This window comes from Leucopleurus acutus (genome assembly GCF_964270905.1).
Source record: "Leucopleurus acutus genome assembly, chromosome: 10".
NCBI classification, from domain to species: domain Eukaryota; kingdom Metazoa; phylum Chordata; class Mammalia; order Artiodactyla; family Delphinidae; genus Leucopleurus; species Leucopleurus acutus.
The window spans coordinates 85,639,972-85,659,577 of NC_139153.1; the positions used below are offsets into that span (position 1 = coordinate 85,639,972).

Consider the following 19,606-nt stretch of genomic DNA (forward strand, 5'->3'; position numbering starts at 1 on the left):
GCAGTGTTTCTCTCGATAATAAGGCCTTGGTTATAACACTTCAACTCTTCTGTGGAGAAAATCAACACTAGAAATACAAGAGGGAAGTTCCTCTCTACATGGTACATGAGATACTGCCCAATCCATGAATCGTTTAGTAAAGCCAATTAGATCTTTAAAATCTAAAAAAAGGAAAAGAATTTGTAGAAACGTGGATGGACCTAGAGATGGTCATACAGAGTGAAGTAAGTCAGAAAGAGAAAAGTAAATACCGTATATTAACGCCTACATGTGGAATCCAGAAAAATGGTACAGATGAACCGGTTTGCAAGGCAGAACTAGAGACATAGATGTAGAGAACAAACGTATGGACACCAAGTGGGGAAAGGAGGGGTGGGATGAATTAGGAGATTGGGAATGACATATATACACTAACATGTATAAAATAGATAACTAATGCGAACCTGCTATATAGCACAGGGAACTCCACTGTACAGTAGAAACAAACACAACATTGTAAAACAACTATACCCCAATAAAAATAAATAAAGAAAGAAAAACAAAAGAAAAATAAAAGAGGTAGACATAAAGATATAGAATAAAAGAGTAAGGGTTAGAAGCTTGATTTCTAATTCACACCCTCTCCTGAATCAGTGAGTTTACTTATTCATTTGGTATATAATTGCAAAGAGATAAAAATGGGCAGTCCATAAAAATCATAATAGCTATAATTATGTTTAAAATAATGCAGTTATTTTCTACTGTATTTATTTACATAAAAGGCATTAGTACATAATTGCTGCACTTGACTTTTGAATTTGAAAAATTCTCTTTGCCTTAGAGTCCAAATGCTTTAGACCATACAGAATGGTGGTACAGGTCTGCGTCCTGCAGCCATGCCTACCAAGTGAAGGGGACAGGTTTCTGAGAGACACAGAAAGGACTAGAACCTTCAGGCAGCGACTGACTTCTGTCCTTTCCCCTCTCAAGCCCTTCCTTATTCTTGTGATCTGCACACAAGTGAAATCACTTGCTATTTATGTGCCCTTGAGCACGTTACTTGACCTCTCTGTACCTCAGTTTCCTCATCAGTAAAATGGAAAATCGAAAGTTCCCACCTCATTGGATTGTTGTGCAAAATAACACAAACTAATACATGTATAAGGCTCAGACCAGTGCCTGGTACATAGTAAGAACTTGTTAACTATAGTGAGATAGCTTTGATTGTAATTAGGATTATTCTACAGCACACTCTTAATTTTCAGCTTGAAGACAAGGAAATAAATCAGGCTGTGAAAAATTACTACGCTTGTAAAAAAAAAATCTTTTTTCTGTTTCCATACCGGAGGGCAACCTAAATATGCCCTTCAAGTTTCAGAGAGGAGTTTTAGATTGACAGTACATACAAGAAAGGTAACTTTATAATAACCTTGCAACCCTACTACTGAGAAAATTTAGGAATTTACACAGGCATGAAAAAAGTTGAAAGCAACAAAAACATGTCTGATTTCAGCAGATGTTGTAACCGGCCTGGAATGAGGAACATTTTCAAACTGGAAGAGAAATGTGTATGAGTTTAACATCCCCACATGGGCTTCCCTGGTGGCGCAGTGGTTGAGAATCCGACTGCCGATGCAAGGGACACGGGTTCGTGCCCCAGTCCGGGAAGATCCCACATGCTGCGGAGCGGCTGGGCCCATGAGCCATGGCTGCTGAGCCTGCGCGTCCGGAGCCTGTGCTCGCAACGGGAGAGGCCACAACAGTGAGAGGCCCGCGTACCGCAAAAAAAAAAAAAATCCCCACTTCATTCAGAAGGACAAGGTTGAGTGGGGAAAGCTCTGTTGACAACAACGTAATTGACACAGTGGTTTTGTTTGTTTTATCAGCAAATTGTTTTCTCAAGCAAAACCCCATTTGTGGCCAGAAACCTCTTAGAGAAGCTTTCTAGGCAAATCCAAGTGATGGAGAAGCTCTCGGCCGTCAGTGATGAGAACATAGGAAGCATCAGTTCTGTCATCGAAGGTGAGCACCTGCAGTTACGCTGCCATTCTTGTGAATGATGACCCCACGAGCCCCCTCCCCTGCCTGCATCTATTCATGGCTTTGTTAGGATGGCAGAGAAGCGCTCTTGGGCTGTAGAGGAAGGTCTCCACACGAGTGTGGTCATAATTAACACCATGCTTCAGCCTTCGGAGTCAAAGCAGCAGACGCCTAGCTTTTTCTAGCGGGGCGTCCACCCCCAGAAGGCAGACGCTAGTGTATGCACAGAACCAGCATCCACCTCCCAGGTGGTTTCACAGACTTGTTCTCCTGGTGTGGTTCCATTTGGGACAGGTAATCAGGATTGTGCTTGCACCACAGAGCTGGCTGAGACAGCTCCCATAGTGGTTGACTGTCAAGGCAAGGTGCTCTCAAACCCTATTGGGAAAGGTAGAAGAACGAGAAGTCGAAGGCCTTCAGGAGCGTCCCTGGTTCAGAGAGCTTTAGGTAGAGAACTTGACCCAGGAAAGATGCCTTTGAATCTGTGTGGTCTGGCTACAGGGCTGTTTCCTAAAGGCAAGAATCTGTATCGTTTTTCACATCAGATAGTCTGTGGAAATAGTGGAAAACTGGGATCTCCTGGATTATCTCCGATTAAGCTTAAAACACCTTGTAGGCTCTTTCTATACATTTCTGCCTCCTGCTTCCGGTCCTCCCAGGAGCAGGTGACCTTGGCAGGTCTCTGAGAGATGTGAAAAGGGGCAGGACATTCAGACTCCTGTCCGTTCCTCCCCCAGGCCCCTCTGCATGATCACAGCCACATGAGTGAAATGCTGACCGTGGCATATGGCTCTTCAATCATTTCAGTCAGAGAGCCGCCTGGGCAGGGTGAAAAAACTCCTTCAGTCATCCTCTGCTCTGTGCACCCCCTGCAGAAAAGTCTCCTGAGGTTTGAGTCTCTGATCCTGTACGTTTTTTGCTGTTAAGTTATAGGAGATGAGATGATTGGACCTTCTCCCAAGGGTAGACCTGCTGTTTTCTATCACCTAAAGCAAACAGCTTTGCTTTTGCTGCATTTCCTTTGCTGCCCAGGCTGGATGAGATCCTCATCTCAACCTCTTTGCCCTCGGGACACCTGCCAACGACAGAGGAATCCTGTAGTTCTGATTAAAAAACAGTCTTTAAAAAAAAAAGGAAGGCCCTTGGTGATGCCTTCCCCATGCTGACCCAGGTCCATCTCTTCATCTATTTCATTCAAAACATGTATCATGGGATGGGGTGTTGCTCTTCTATTCCAGCCATACCGGAATTTCACAAAAAGCTGTCTTTGCTGTCGTTCTGGACCAAGTGCTGCAGCCCGGCTGGGGTCTACCACAGCTCAGCGGACAGAGTGATTAAGCAGCTAGAAGCCAGCTTTGCCAGAACTGTCAACAGAGACTATCCTGGACTTGCAGACCCAGGTACAGGGCAGCAGGGGCAAGGGAAACATTTCTGTTGTTTGTTTTGAGAGTGAGCGCTAGAGAGGTTCCCTCAACACTTTCCCCACAGCTAGCCCTGAGAAAGGGCTTACCCTCCAGAGAAAACATCATCTACTTAGTAAAATTGAAGAAAAGAAAGGCACTGAACATGTTTTCATTCTGAATATCAGCAGTGACTTTGAAAAGGACTATATGTCTGTGTTGCTATTGAAGTACGTATCCTTTTTTCATTAAAATGTCAGCAATACAGGAGTGTCAAATGGTATAACCACTTGGGAAAAACTGTTCGGCAGTGTCTATGAAAACTAAATATGTATACTCCTACCCTGTGATCCAGCAATTCCACTCCTAAATGTGTCAAGAGAAATACATGCTTATGCTCATTTTTTAATAGCAGCTTTATTCACAAGAGCCAGAAATTAGAAACAAGTCAAATGCCCATCCACAAGAACTTGGATACATTGTAATGTAGTCATGCAATAGGGTATTACATAGCAGTTTTCAAAAAGAATAAATTACTGCTACAAGCAACAATTTGGATGACTCTCACAGATATTTTTTGAGCAAAAGGAGCTAGATACAAAAAGTCCATACTATATAGTTCCATTTATATGAAGTTCAAGAACAGATAAAGTTAATATATTGATAGAAGTTCGATTATTAGTTGCCCATGGTGGGGATAGGTGGGTAACTATAGACTGGAAAGGGGCACAAGAAAACCTAATGGAGTCCTAGCAGTGTTCTGTATCTTGATCCAGATGACAAGCTATACAAGTGTATAGACATGCAAAAATCATCCGGCTGTACACTGATTTCACTTTACAGACTTCATTCTGTCATGTACCACAATAGAAAGATGAATGAGTGAATGAATGAATGATTGATCATGTTTCTTAAAAGCTGCTCCACATCTTCCCCTTCCAAATAGTGTTTCGCACACTGGTGTCCCAGATCCTGGACCGGGCCGAGCCCTTGCTTACCTCCAGCCTCTCCTCCGAAGTCATCACTGTCTTCCAGTATTACAGTTACTTTACGAGCCACGGTGTGAGTGACCTAGAGAGTTATCTGAACCAGCTGGCCAAGCAAGGTGGGACACGTTCTTTGGTCACACTGTGTGGGGCTCAGTTTGGAATGATCCCTGGTCTTTCTAGTCACAGTTTTTAGTGGTGGTAATTTCTTTTTCCCCAAGTCAACAGCTGGGCTAAGGTTCGCCTTTTAAATGACTTCTAGACCTTTCACATTAGTAAGCCCCTTGGCAACGAGCCAGGGATTTGCTAAGCACATCCCAGTCATCCAGCAGGGGTGTGCCAGTAACAGGAAGCTGGTAAATGATTTCAGACTGCTGTCATTTCTTTCCCGCATTAATGTATTTGCCACTTGTGGGATCAAGCCCGCAGGCAGTGCTATTTTATGTTGCCCTTTTTGGTGGCGCTTTCATAATACTAAGCAGAAGTGAGGTTCAGAAGAAGACCAGTGGGGTGACAGATTGGGAAGGGAAAGGAGGAGAAGATGAAAAACCACATCTAAGGCTTCATATCCAGGGATTGAAGAGAACAGGCAACCAACGCAGGGGTGGGGCAGTAAAGCTCCTTATTGCCTTCTCATGTGGCCCTTCGAACATAAGAAATAAAATCAGTATCTGCAGTGAGTGAAAACCTCTTTGGGAGTGGAGCCAGGCAGTAAGGCGCTGGTTTCTGGTTCCCAAGTTTGTGCTCTGTTTCTCCACCCACGCTTGACAATGGGGCAATGGAGGGGGTGGGGAGGGGAGGGAGTGAGGTGTGTTCTTGGGAGTAGACAGGTTGGCACAGCGCTAGTGGCAGAAACACTTTTGACCCTGACCCAAACCCAGGCTCAGCCCTTCTCTTTCTAGAACATTAAACCCTGCGGCACCATGTTCAGCACGGTGATTGGCATCACAGGGAGAAGAAGAAAATCTTCCTCCACCCAGGGCCACTCCAGCCTGAGCACGGGAGTCTGTGCTTAGGTCCCGCTCCCCAGCCCCGAATAGCCATGCTAGTCCAGAGTGCCAGAGAGGGCAAGCCTGGGCAGGAGACGCCTCTGATGGAAACTGAATAATATAGAAATTTACTTAGAAAATTGATTTTTTTTTTTTTTAGAAAATCGATTTAGATTGTGACAAATTTAGAATCAAGAAATGAAGAGCATAGGGCTTCCCTGGTGGCGCACTGGTTGAGAGTCCGCCTGCCAATGCAGGGGACACGGATTCGTGCCGCGGTCCAGGAAGATCCCTCATGCCGCGGAGCAGCTGGGCCCGTGAGCCGTGGCCGCTGAGCCTGCGCGTCCGGAGCCTGTGCTCCGCGGCGGGAGGGGCCGCAGCGGTGAGAGGCCTCTGTACCACAAACAAATAAACAAACAAACAAACAAACAAAAAAAGAAATGAAGAGCATAACAAAGTGAGACCCTGGGGTCCTAAAACCGCATCCCCTTCCTCCTGTTACACAGCCCTGGAGAATGACCATGGGAAGAACTCTAAGCCTTTACTTATCTTTTTTCCCCTTTCTTTATACAAAGAAAAGCCGTTCATTATACAAAAAAAAAAAAAAAAAAAAAATTTTAGAAAACATGGAGAAGTATGAAGGAAGAGATTCAAGTCACCTATTCTCCTATTTTTAAAATATAACGTGTTTTTCAGTTGATTGTACGCTGGTTTTAAATTTCAAAATTGTGATTACTCATTATAGAATATTATATCCTGGTTTTTTAATTTGACATTATATCCCATGTTATTAATTCTTTGAAACATTTTTTAGTTTTATAATGTCCCTGCATTTAGATGCATACTAATATATTTGATTATTGTTGAATGTTTAGGTTGTTTCCTGTTACTTATTTAGCTGTTATACATAATCTTATCTGGAGACTTTTTACTAGAGTGTTTATTTATAAAACAGTGAAGTTACCAGAACAACCACAACAGGAGAAATGGGAAATTAAAGCAAAGAAATCTTAATCATTCACAAATTTGTTCATGTGTAGAGGATGTGGCTCTATCAATGGAATGTGAATTTTGTTATATTTTCCCATCTGCACGGACCAGATACACTCTTATCCTAATGCTTTTGTGGCTAATGGATGCCCATGCTGGATATCTAGTTAAGGATTAGAGTACATAGAGCATGGTCAATTTGTCCAAATGGAACTCAGAATCCTATTTTTTATCATATTGTCCCCATATTCCAACCAACTGGATTTTTCCATCAGGGTCCAGTTTCCTGAGTGCAGACAGAGAGAAGGCTGAGTAAGGGGTCACTCAGGGTCAGGGTTTTGCCAGGCAAGTATGACTGAAATACAGGGGGCTGGGGACTTCCCTGATGGTCCAGTGGTTAAGACTTCACCTTCCAGTGCAGGGGGTACGGGTTCGATCCCTGGTTGGGGAGCTGAGATCCCACATGCCTCACAGCCAAAAAACCAAAGCATAAAACAGAAGCAATATTGTAACAAATTCAATGAAGACTTTAAAAATAAAAGACAGTAAAAAAAGAACACTGTAGAAACTGTTTACTTGTATTTTCTTCACTGTTGTTTTTACGTGTGACTGTTTAATTCATCTCTAAGTTATTATAGTAGCCATTATGAGGTAGAAATCCACTTTTACTTTTTTCTCATATGATTCATTTGCCTTGATATAGCTATTTGAATAATCTGTCCTTTTCTCACTAATTGGAAACATCGCCTTTCTAATATGCTAATTTTCATATATCCTTGGGTCTGTTATTATGTACATCCTTGAGTCTTATTTATATTTTTAATGAACATGTTCCTTTACTGTCAGAAGGTGACCTCTGTTTTCTTCTCACTCTCCAGTTTCCATGGTTCAGACTCTGCAGTCACTGAGAGATGAAAAACTGCTACAGGTCATGAGTGACCTTGCACCCAGCAGCCTCCTGGCCCAGCAGGAAATACTCAGGACTCTGGCTCTGCTCTTAACTGGGGATGACAGTGGAGTTAGTGAAGCTGTGATGCTTTACTTGGCAGCAGCCTCCAGAAACGAGCATTTCAGGGAAAAGGTAGGGCATGAAATGATGGGCATCGAGGCAGAAGCTTGTTTAACTTTATGCCATTTACTATTAATAGTTTGTCATCTTTTCCTTTATAAAAATAATTTTCTTTCACTTATTAATAATATATATTCTGTAAAATTATTTAAACTACAAAAATATACTGAAAATAGTTAAGTACCTGTAGGTCCAGCCCCCAGAGAAAACTGTTAATAATTTAGTGTACATTCCTTCAGATTTTTTCTATTTTATCCATGCTAACATGGATAATTATTTTTTTCTTAAACGAGATCACACTATTCTGTTGTGCAACTGATTTTTTAAATGTAATATATCGTGGTTATTTTCTTTCCATGGCAGAACGTATCGATCTACTTCATTCTATTTGATGGATAAATGGCATCTCAGTATATGAATAACCCATTATTTTCTTATTCATATTGATGAGCATTTGTGTAGTTTCCAACTCTGAAAAATATTATGATGAACATACCTATGTATGTTCACGCACATGCATTTCTCATGAGTAGTTTGGGGTTAAGTCATCAAATTACTGGGTCAAACAGCTAGAATATTTTTAATTTGAAAAGCCATCACTCCTGATGCTAGGGAAGAGACAGTTTACCTCTCTCGGCTTTAATTCAACAGTCATCCAGGTATAATAAACATCTGCAATTCAAGCACATTGGGACCCAGTACAGGCAAGGGCCTTGGTCCTCTGGGAGACCTTTACAACTTGAACAGTCATTCTAAAAATCAATTCATGTCAACCTTCAGATCAGCTCAAGAAAATCAAACTTGGTCCTTCTTGTCCTTGGGGAGGTCGATGTTGAACTCTGAGAATAGTTTGCTTAACTTTTCTAAGGCATTACATAAGCTAGCCTGTGGTGACATGTACTCACAGGAAGATATTCCATTCTAATGCCATTTTGGCCCAAGAGCATGAACTTCATATTGTTCTTTCCTACAAAGTTCTGATCTTTTGGTAGAATTTGCTCAAAACTCTCTTCTGTGGGCCGAATGCCATCACCCCCACTGAAAGAGCAAGACACGAGAGGCCATGTATTATGTGATTCCAGTCATAGAATAGAAGGCATGATGAATTGAGTAAAGAGACAGCTCTTTTAATAAACATGAATTTTAATGGATTTTTTTGTTGTTGTTCTGAAGGTAGTGCAAAATGTCTTGTTTTATCTGTAGCTTATCTCAGGGAGTAAAAATGATACATACACCTAAAACTACAAACAAATCAAAGTGTCTTCACAGCGTCCTTTCTTCTTTTTCAGGCCCTGCTCTATTACTGTGAAGCCCTAACAAAGACTGACCTCTGGCTCCAGAAGGGAGCTTGCCTGGCCCTGAAAAGCCTGAAGGTAAGGTTCAGCCTCAGAGCCCCTGGCAGGTCAGCTTTGAGCTGACTTTGGCTTTGAGACTAAGCCAGGTGCATAGAACAGCCTTCTTGCTGTATTTGGAAGTACCTGCTTTAGCAGCATTTCTCCTCTCCTTTACACTGTATATTAGTTCGCGAGTCCTTTTTGTCTTTTTCTTTAACTGAAGTAGAGTTGATTTACAATGTTGTGTCAATCTCTGCTGTACAGCAAAGTGACTCAGTTTTATACACATATACATTCTTTTTAAAATATTCTTTTCCATTATGGTTTATCCCAGGAGATTGGATATAGTTCCCTGGGCTATACAGTAGGACCTTGTTGTTTATCCATTCTAAATGTAATAGTTTGCATCTACCAACCCCAAATTTAGTACCTAAATGTAACTTAGTTTTGTTAAAGTGGATACGTTTCAGAAAACAATTCCATTTCTCAATAGCCCACAGGAATCAGTTTGCCTGTTAGAAAAGTATCTTCCATCCCAAAAAAGAGATGACATGCTGATTTCATCAGTTTTTCTTGTGTACAAAAAAATAGCAGGAACAAATAAAATTGGCAAAGAAGTATTAAAATCCAGTGTGCCAATAAACTCCCAAATCCTTCCTGGAGAACTCTTTTTTACTCAGCAGCTCATCAATCTTAATTGTGTCAGAGGGAGGTGTAAATGGAAAAAGGGCTGAGAATTGCCAACATTAAAGAGCTTGCCTTTCAGTAGTCAAGATTTAATGTTTGACCGACCTTAATCACAAAATATAAGATTAATCATCCTTGAGAAAAGAATGAAAAGGCCACACCTTAAAATTTGCTGAACTCTTGGGTTGGTGCAAGGACCTGCAGGCCTGATGGAACATGAAGGAAGGGATTAACACCTCAAAAGAAAAAGTTAATGACCTGTGAAGAAAAACAGCTCTGGGAAAATTTGCCTTCCTTGTTACTTGGTCAAAAAATTACCTTGAGGTGGCCAAAAAAAGCACACAGTGGTTGCTGTGTATTTGGGCGCTCTCCTGATATACAGTGACAGGTCGGTGATGATAGCTCTGATATAGGGTTAACATAAATTAAGACATGAGGATAAGTGATCTGCACCAGTTTTTGTGGATTTACATGCTGTGAAGCTTACCATAAAAGCTACAGTTTTAGGACTTCCCTGGTGGCCCAGTGGTTAAGAATCGGCCTGCCAATCCAGGGGACACGGGTTCAAGCCCTCGTCCGGGAGGATCCCACATGCCGCAGAGCAACTAAGCCTGTGCGCCACAACTACTGAGCCCACGTGCCACAACTACTGAGCCCACGCACCTAGAGCCCATGCACCTCAACAAGAGAAACCACCACAATGAGAAGCCCACGCACCTCAACGAAGAGCAGCCCCCGCTCACCGCAACCAGAGAAAGCCCGTGCACAGTAACAAAGACCCAACGCAGCCATAAATAAATAAATAAATAAATAATTTTTAAAAGCTACAGTTTTAAAGTCTAGCTTATCCAGAGTCTGGGAGCACCAATTCCTCTCCTTTACCTTTTTCTCCTAGAGGATAGGATCCTTTGTGCTGACTAAAAGACCTCTTTCTAAACCATCTGCAGCCCCCCAGCTCCTGAAAGGGGCTCCATGCAGCATGATATGAAAAACAGTGCAGACTCAACCAATCAACTCTTGTTAACTTGTCAGGGAAAAAAAAATTTTTTAATTAATGATGGCAAACAGCTGACATTTTTCTTTCCTATTATCAAAATGAAAACAAGCTTGAGAGGTCAAGGTCCTCAAATCCAGTGGCCCTCCAATTTTAGGTTCCCCGTCTGTCTTACTGGGTAAAATACCCATAGTCTACCCATGCAGCTACCATTTCATAAGCCTACCTTTCTTCCAGAAAAGAAAACTGTAATTTGTTACCCAATATCGACTCCTCAAAATGACAGGAAGAGCATTTTATTTCATAGCAGGCTCTCTCGGCTACCTGCCTTCAATACTGGTGTTTGTAGAGACACCTGCTGGGCCCTCTTCTCCCTTTATGAGTCGTCCCTGGGGAAACATTAACTCCTACGTTTTCCATCATCATCTCTATGCTAATAATTCCTCGTATTTCCAGTCCAGGTCTTCCCTTCCCATCTCTGATCAGCTTGCTCTTAGGTATCTCCCCTAGGAAGTCACCTCAAACTCCACCCATCTCACCCCCACCTCTAGCCTCTGGTGTCTTAGTGGATTGTACAACCGTCTCTCAGTAGCTCAGGCCAGAAACCTAGGAGCCATCAGTGACCCCGCCCTTCCCCCCACTCTTTATCCTCACTCTATTCACCTGGATTCGAGCTACCTTCCCACTCGTCTCTGCCTCCCTGCAGTCCATCCTCTCCACTGCAGTTAGAAAGCTCAGAATAAAAGACAGCTCCTTCTTAAAACTCTTACATGGCTTTCCATGATCTTAGAATGATGTCCAAAATCTTTAATGTGGCTTATAAGCCTCCCATCGACTTGGACCCTGTAACAAGCTATTCCCCTTACCTAGAATGTATTTCCTTCTCCACACCCCCAAACACTACACATACACACACACACACGTACACACACACACACACACACACACACCCCTACCATGTGCCCAAACTTGACTAACTCCTCTAAGATATCACTTCCTCCAGGAAGACTTCCCTGATCAGACCAGGCTGCATTTCCCAGTCGTGTTCTGCCCTACCACCCTGACTCACCCTATCATTCATCATAATCATTAGTTTACTTGTTTCACGGTTTGTCTTTCCACCAGACTGTAAAGTCCTGAGGGCCAGGACCATGTCATGTTCCTGGCTTGAGTCTCCCAGACCCTGTGAACTGCCTGGTTCACAGAGTGCTCAGTAAATGTTTGTGGAATAAACAAATAGAAGAATTCCCATCCTTGATCTTTATTCCCCTCCTCTATTTTAGTATATAGACTAAAATTAGGAATTCTTACATTAGAGCTGTTTTGGAGGGAATGAGATACAGTAGAACTAAGAGAATTGGATTCTATTTTGGAAAAGCAGGCTGGTCACTTCACTTCTCTACGTCTGGAGTCCCCTGTGAAATAGGAACTTAGCTGATCATCAGAGCTCCCACAAGTACAAATCCTGGGCTCCGACCCAGAAAGTTCTAATACAGTGTGTCTGGAGTGGCACCCAGGAATCTGTACTTTTACAAGAGCACCCTAAGTCATCTTGATACTCCACTAGGTTTGGGAAGCCCTGGGTTTTTAAAGTCAGCTACCAGCTATGAAATGCTAAGTCTCATGTAATCCCACACATAAATGTCAGAACACTATTTTAACTATTTTCTCCTTGTAGGCTACTGAAAGCATTAAAATGCTGGTGACATTGTGTCAGTCTGATACTGAAGAAATCAGAAATGTGGCCTCAGAAACTCTCTTATCTCTTGGTGAGTTGGTTTTTTTTTTACATGATTGTTTATTTCTGACACCCTCAAAGGGAATGGTAAGGAAAAGTTTCATGTACCTTGTTTTAGCAATTTTTCCCCTATAGGCTATCGGCTCACACTTACACACACACACACACACACACACACACACACACACACACACACACACAGTATGACTGATCAATTTCCATCTCACCCCAGTTCCTCGTTCTAACTACCTGGATGTTGAGGGAGAAGGTTGCTCCCTGGAGCCTTTCTAGCTGGTTTCATAGTCTGGGCACTATTTGGAATCAAGAACACAGAAATCAAACTATCAAGCAGAGGTCAGAGTCAGGAAGCCAGGTTGGATTGCCAGGTTGGGGTTGGCACTACCTGGAGGACAGTGATGTGTTCCCCAGGATGCCATAATCCCCCACGTACCACAGCCTCCCCCAGACTCTCAGGTTAACCTCTGATTGCCCTGCGGGCCTATTGCCCCTGAGCCCCGACACCAAAGAAAAGAGATGAAGTATTTTTTTTTTTCTGGAATATCCAAATAACCCTTCTCCTTCACTTCACTCAGAGTATAAATACTAAAGTCCTCGAATAGAATCCGCTCAGTAATACTAGTCGGGAAAAAGCCGCTGCCCTAGTGTGACTCTAGTAGCAGCTTAAGAATGTAAGGAAGACTCTCATGGCACTTATGGTCACCATGGCAATCACACTCATTGTCTGGTGCTCTTTCTTAGGGTTTAATAAGGCTTCATTCTGCTATTGATATATCATGCAATGCATAGAAATCTTAGCCAACATATGTGTGTTTAAAGGATAAAACAGTTATTCCTCACGGCTTGCTTTAGGCATAGAAATTATTTAATTCCCTAAAAATGTGCCCAGGGTATTATTAGTTTGAACTTCTTTTATCCTTTAGTGTTCTGAAATAACAATGAAGGAAGGAATAGCCAGCAACGCTGCTCTTCCCACTGTAACCCGAGGAGGCTCATCCCTGTAGATGACCCAGATCCAGTTCAGCTGCACAGACAGCCGTATCTCCAGGGTTGGTCATCACACCTGCTTCACCTTAACTCGTTACAGATGTGGCTCCCCAAAGCCCCCATAGCCCACCACACCACCGGTTCATGATTCTCAACCCTAGATGCCCATTGGAATCACCAGGGAACCTTTAAAATACACCCGTACCTGGGCTCCACTTCTGATGACTCTGCTCTTGTCGGTCTGAGCTGGGCCTTAGCACTGGGATTATTAAAAGCCTCCCAGGTTGAGAACCTCTGAACTCAATGTTATGAATCTCCTTTGACCCTAAGACACAAATACTGGTGTATTTTTATCCCACACAGACGACTGAATTAATGTAGTGCAAATAGTATTTTTGATGGGAATTGGTAACAGATACTCGAGGGCTGAGGGTTGTCACAGGGCGTTCGAGGGGCTCCGAGCAGCCACTGTTTACCAACCAGCATGGAATTATTTCAGTAGTTGAACCCAGAGCTGTCCAGTAGATCCCTCCGTGATGACGGGGCTGCTCTATATGCACCGTCCCAGACGGCAGGAAGTATTCACATGTGGCAGCTGAGCAGTTCAGCATGGCTCTTATGACTGAGGAATTAGTTTAATTTTGAGTGGTTACCGTTTAAATGTAAGCAGCCACCTGAGGCTGGTGGCCTCTCTGTTGGACAGAGCAGTTTTCACCGTGGCTCTGGCCGTTCCAGCGCGTCCCGGTTGGACCTCAGTCTTGTCCGGAACCACACTGCCTGACACCCCAAAGCTCGAGCTCTTTCTCCTCCAACACCCTGCGTACTTTACAGGGCTGTTAAACGGACTAGCAGAGGAGCCAACACAGATCCAGGCCCCTGAAAACTGAATCTTAGTAACAGCGAGATGCCCTGAAACCCCGGCCCGGGTTATGTCACTGTAAAGAATATTGGGTAACACGTGCCAGGCACTGTTTTGAGGGATCTACATGGATTAGGTCATTTAATCCTCCTGAGACTCTATGAGGGACAGTTAATCCCAATTTACAGAGGGGCACAGTGAGGCATGCTAGGGTTGCATAACTCACCCACGACACCCAGACCCGGTCAAGCACTGCAATGGAACCCTGACCCTCTAGGGCACCTGGATGCTGTAGGTTACTGGAGGAAGAACTGAAGACCTCTAAATTGGAATCTCCCTGTGAGCAACCTAGGAACTAGCCTGGTATTATTGGGTTTTTAAGTAGCATTCATTAGCCTAGGCATCCACAGGGGTGTGTGTGAGCGGGCAGGGAGTATGGTATAAATGTGCTTAATTTAAGGCCCTCTGTCTCTCCTCCCACTATCATCAGCCGGAAAGGCATTGCTGTTCATGTTTTATATTCAGGGTTTTGCATAAATATTTTGTTTCAAATAAAGGGTTCTACTCCAAAGTAAGAAAAAGTTGGAAACTATTGAATCAGGGAAAAAATAACGTTTGCCTCAGAAAAGTCAAGGCATGCAGAAACAATCAACAAAAGAATCTAAAAATTGATGGCTTTTGCTTATAGACGAGTTCACTACAAAGTTCTTTTAAATACACGCAAATCTCTACTTTTGTATCTAATGTATTACTGAAAAAGTTAAATGTACTGAAAAAGAAAACAACCAAAAACAGACTTTTGGTTTATTGAAAGGCCTTTATATCCAATAAATTATACAAATATAGAGGCAATATATTATAAAATCCATGATTACACTCCTTTTCTAAAACCCACTAATATCAATATATTTCCAGCATTTCAAGGAATCTTTTCTTCTGTTTTTCTTCACAGTGGACTTCTGATTGAGCACAATTAATTATTTGCATCTTTGTCTTATTTGTATTAAATGTGTGAAAGCCTGTTTCTTATCACTAGTTATCTGTACTTCATTTTCCCATTTTCTAACCATTTTTTCTTAAATAGGAAAAATGGAGTAAAATATTCAAATAATTTGCAAATACATGTTGGCTGTTCAAGATGGTACTACTGATAGAACCGGCCTAGTTGTTGGCTGGTACACAGCATCACTACATGTGTACAGGGCAAAGAATAAATTTTTAGCAGAAGTTTGAAAGCCTAAACTTGATTTTATGACAGATCATTTGGATGTACCAATATCTAATGTATAAAAGTGAAAGTTATGTAAAAGTTCAATGCAGTGAAATCAAGGACTAGCCATACTGAAATCACTAATGCACTTAAAATATAATCCATATAATTTCTCAGGAATAAATCTATTATGTGAAGTTATTGACATCAAATGCCCATAGGACGTCTACTGTGTTTCACATTCTTTTAGTCTCTGGCATTAGCTCAGAAGTTCTTGGTTGTTCTAAACATTACCTAGAAAACAACATAATTAAGAATAGCCAAAATGACTTTTCCTCACCTAAAGTCAACTTTAGCAAAATATAGCGACCCCTACCTAAACAACTGGTATTATTATTCTGAGTGATGAATAAAAAAGTTAAGTTCAAACTGGTATTCATTTCTGATGCTCTATATGCAGGAGAAGATGGGCGGCTGGCATATGAACAGTTGGACAAATTTCCTCGAGACTGTGTTAAAGTTGGAGGTCGTCATGCAAGTGAAGTTGCCACGGCCTTTTAATTACAAGTTAACTCTGCCTAACAGCTGTCTTAATAAATGGCCCTGTTAATCAAGGTGGTGCTGTGACTTAGCTCGAAGTTGTTGAGGTTGTCTGGAAATTTAACATGTTATGGGAGGAATTCAAAGTCCTCCTTCACAGTACTTACCTGCTTTTCCTTCAGCCAACAGAATAGGGCTCTGTATCTTTCAGTAGATTACATGGTTGATTGCGTCTGACAATACTTAGTAAAAGAGTCTGTCTTATCTAGTATGTATGGGATTTTAAAACAGCCGTCTTTATACATTTTTGGAAGTTCTTCTATAAGCTTGAAATAGTCACATGATACTTTGATAAATATCATATGCCTTGCAGTTTTTCCTCTGTTGTGTTCTCAGGGTTGAGTGGCCCCCTTAGTTACCTAATTTTACCTTAAGTGCAAAGCAAAAAAAAAAAAGATTTCTTCAAGTAAAAGTTTGCCTGCAGAACCTGGTAAAAGATCATATTGTAAGAGTTTATTTCTTTTTAATTTCATTTTTTCAAGCCTCCACTATTTCTCTTGTATCTTTCGTCTATTGTGAAAATTCCAAAGGCATGTTTCCATTATGGTAAAAAAGATGGGTAGATCACTGAAAACTACTTTATTAAGATTATACCCATACTCATTTTAAAGAAGATACTCAAAACTTAAGCTTTTTTTTTTTTAAAACAAGAGCCATTTTATAATGATACTTTTACAATAGAGGTATTTTGCTGCTAAGACAAATCAAACCCAGAAGTTTTCAGACAGCTGTGATTAATTCAGAAAGTTATGATGCTCCTTGAAGTAGAAGAACATAGAAGTTGGAGGAATCCTAACGGGGTGGAAGCAGAGGGTCATTAACAGTGGTCTTTTCTTCTATACAAATTACCATAAGGTTAGGAAGAAGAATGACCTGAATGATGGTTACTGCCCCCAGAGAAATCATTCATCACTGGATAGGATCCTTTGGCCAAATAGTTAAACCAACAGCTCCCATATTGCTTCCACATCAGGATAGCAAGTCCTTTAAATAAAGTACAAGTCCGTTCAGTAGCTCTTATTAAATAACTTTTCTTCCTCTTAAGAGTATACAAGGTGGGATATGCCAAGATATCTAAATAATATGTGTGAGTGTAATTTGAACTGTGGAATATCAACTGTTCTCTGAATGTGCTTATATAAAATATCATTTAGATGTCATTTTAAATATTTACATTTTAGCAAGACCTTTAAAAACAACTCATTTCATTTTAAAGTGAAAATTGTTTGTCAGGCTTCCTGGCAAATAAGTTCTTTCAACTGTGAAGTTATAATGTATATATATATTTGTAAATTTATAAATATTATATATATGCATATATCTTTCATTTTAAAAGTACATTGTACAGTCTATAGTTAGTATGTATAGTCTACAGTCTCTGTTAAATGGTTGAAATGATTTTTATAGAAAGTCAAATCACAAATGTTACAGAGTTGTTTGCTTTGTTGTTTGGGTTTTTTTTTTATTTTTTGAATATTGCATGAGTACTTCCATATCTTTTGTATTCACTTCTGCATTTTATTTTTGGTTGAAGGGGGTGCTTTTAGTTTTGTGGCATTTGTATTCGTCACTCTTTCAATCATGTAAGTTAAAATAAAAATTATTTTTGAATTACTAGTCTCATGTTCAGAGTCTGGTGTATTTTTTTCACATGCCCCTCTTGAGTTGGTATTGACACAACACACTACACCTCATTCTCAACTTGAGTTTATTCTTATCTTGAAATTCCTTTATCCATACATGAGGATGATATTTACTTCTCAGACTTGTTGTAATGCCAACGGGAGAAAAAAGAGCTGCATTTCATCACGTCCCTTCGTCTGGAACGTATTTCTGTGCCACCTCATTTTGTCTAAGCTGCTATTGGTATTTTTATGTCTGTGGTAGGTTAGTTATGTTTCTCCGCCTTAGAGAAGTGGCCTTCTGTAGGAGGCGCCTATGCGTCCCAGCAGTGCCCTCCTCTCTTGTCACCCAAGCTGTATGCTCTGGGGCTTCCCCCTAAGAGGGCTGCGTGGGTCCTTCTTTTGTGGCAGGCTATGTGGGCCGTCTGGTAGGCTTGGTTGGCCCCTAGTCTGGTGGGTTGCCAGGCCCTGCCTTGTACAGATGCTGCTGGCTGCTGTGTAGTGGGGCCTGGTCACGAGGTAGCCGGGGGTGGAATCCTTGGGGGCCCTGAGGCCAGTGCTGGCTCACTGGTGGGTGGAGTCAGGGTCCTGAAGAGTCTGGGGCTGTTGCCCACCCACGGGCAGGTGAAGCCAGGTGCTAGTGTTAGTGATGGACTGCTGGCAGGCAGAGCCAGGTCCTGGAGTCCGGCTGCAGGGCCCAGGGATCCCAGAACTGCTTTCAGATCGTTGGGGAGTTGGGGATGGCGGTTCCTGATACAGTTGGGTGTGGGGTCCAGGGTGTCCAGGAGGCTGCGTTGGCCTGCTAGTGGGTAGGATCAGGGCCCTGCTGGTCCCAGGGTCTGGCCTGTGGGATGGTGGTTTCCTCGCTTCTGGTGTCTGCCCCCCGGTGGGTGAAGCTGCTCTGGAGACTTAAGGCCGGTTTCCTAGAGGGAGGGGCCAGTGGCTGGCCGCTGGTGGGTGGAGCTGGGTCTTGGCCCTCAGGTGGGCAGGGCCGTGTCTAGAGGTGTGTCCAGGGACAGCTGTGGGCTCTTTCGTCTTCAGGCAGCCTGTCTGCTGATGGGCGGGGCTGTATCCCCGCCCCCCCACCCCCTCCGCCAGGTCTTAATGATCCAAGATGTCGGCCGGCGGGAGTGTTTGTGCAGCTGACTGTTTTCTGCCGTGTGCGTCTGTGTCCCCAGGGTGAGCTGCAGCTGCCCCACCCCGGCTCTCCAGGAGACTCTCCAAGACCAGCAGGTAGGTGTGGCCCAGGCTCCTACCAGTTAACTGCTTTTGCCCTGGTCCCAGTGCGCGTGAGATTTTGTGGGCGCCCTTTCAGAGTGAAGCCTCTATTTCCCCTGTGCTGTGGGGCTCCTGCAATAAAGCCCCGCTGGCTCTGGGGCCTCGTCTTCCCAGTGCTGGAACCCCGGGCTGGGGAGCCTGACATGAGGCTCAAAGCTCGCACTCCTGTGGGAGAACGTCTACAATGTATTTATTCTCCAGCTTGTGGGTCAGCCGTCTGTAGGGGGAGGGGTGTGGAATTTGATTATATAACAGTCCTCCCCTCCTACCCATTTAGTTGTGGTTCCTTCTTTAGGTCTTTAGTTGCAGATCTTTTCTGGTAGGTTCCAGTCTTTTGCACTGATGGTTGTTCTGCAGACAGTTGTGATTTTGCTGTGGTTGTGAGAGGAGGTGAGCTCAGGGTCTTTCTGCTCCCACGTTTTGGCCTCTCTCAGTGCATGTGTTTTATCACCCAAAGGTCTTAACCTTGTCTTCCCAACGCCAGCCTGCATAAACAGTTTCTTTAGGAGAGGTACCTTGTTGTAGAAATCTCGATAGACCTGTGCACGCCTTGCTAATGCCAAGGTACTGCTTCCATTACGGGTGGCTTTCCTTGCAGTAGTTACTGCAGGTGGCCATACATAGAGCCTGCGCCGTTTCCAAACTAAGCTTTCCTGTTCTACTTTGTGATGATGCCTTGCAATGCCACCGTGACTGCAACTCTGCAAACCCCATGTCCCAGAGCTGCGTTTCAGAGTTGTGGTATATATGAGCAGAGACTGTAAGCCTGAGGCTAAATGAGTCTTTATTTGTATATGTTCCCAACCCAAACCCCCACCAGCATCAT

The 19,606-nt window shown here is 42.8% G+C and overlaps 1 protein-coding gene across 2 annotated transcripts in view; it reads left to right on the top strand.

Moving 5' to 3' along the window:
- Positions 1–17,491, top strand: part of RIPOR2 (RHO family interacting cell polarization regulator 2) — a 211,242-nt gene extending 193,751 nt beyond the window's left edge. For both annotated transcript variants that reach the window (XM_082848028.1, XM_082848029.1), the window contains exons 16-22: positions 1,866–2,001; positions 3,258–3,419; positions 4,366–4,524; positions 7,263–7,465; positions 8,743–8,826; positions 12,147–12,237; positions 15,741–17,491. In XM_082848028.1, coding sequence (XP_082704154.1) covers positions 1,866–2,001; positions 3,258–3,419; positions 4,366–4,524; positions 7,263–7,465; positions 8,743–8,826; positions 12,147–12,237; positions 15,741–15,841 — 936 coding nt within the window. In that variant the 3' untranslated portion in view covers positions 15,842–17,491. The remainder of the gene's footprint in view (positions 1–1,865; positions 2,002–3,257; positions 3,420–4,365; positions 4,525–7,262; positions 7,466–8,742; positions 8,827–12,146; positions 12,238–15,740) is intronic.
- Positions 17,492–19,606: the final 2,115 nt, after the last annotated feature.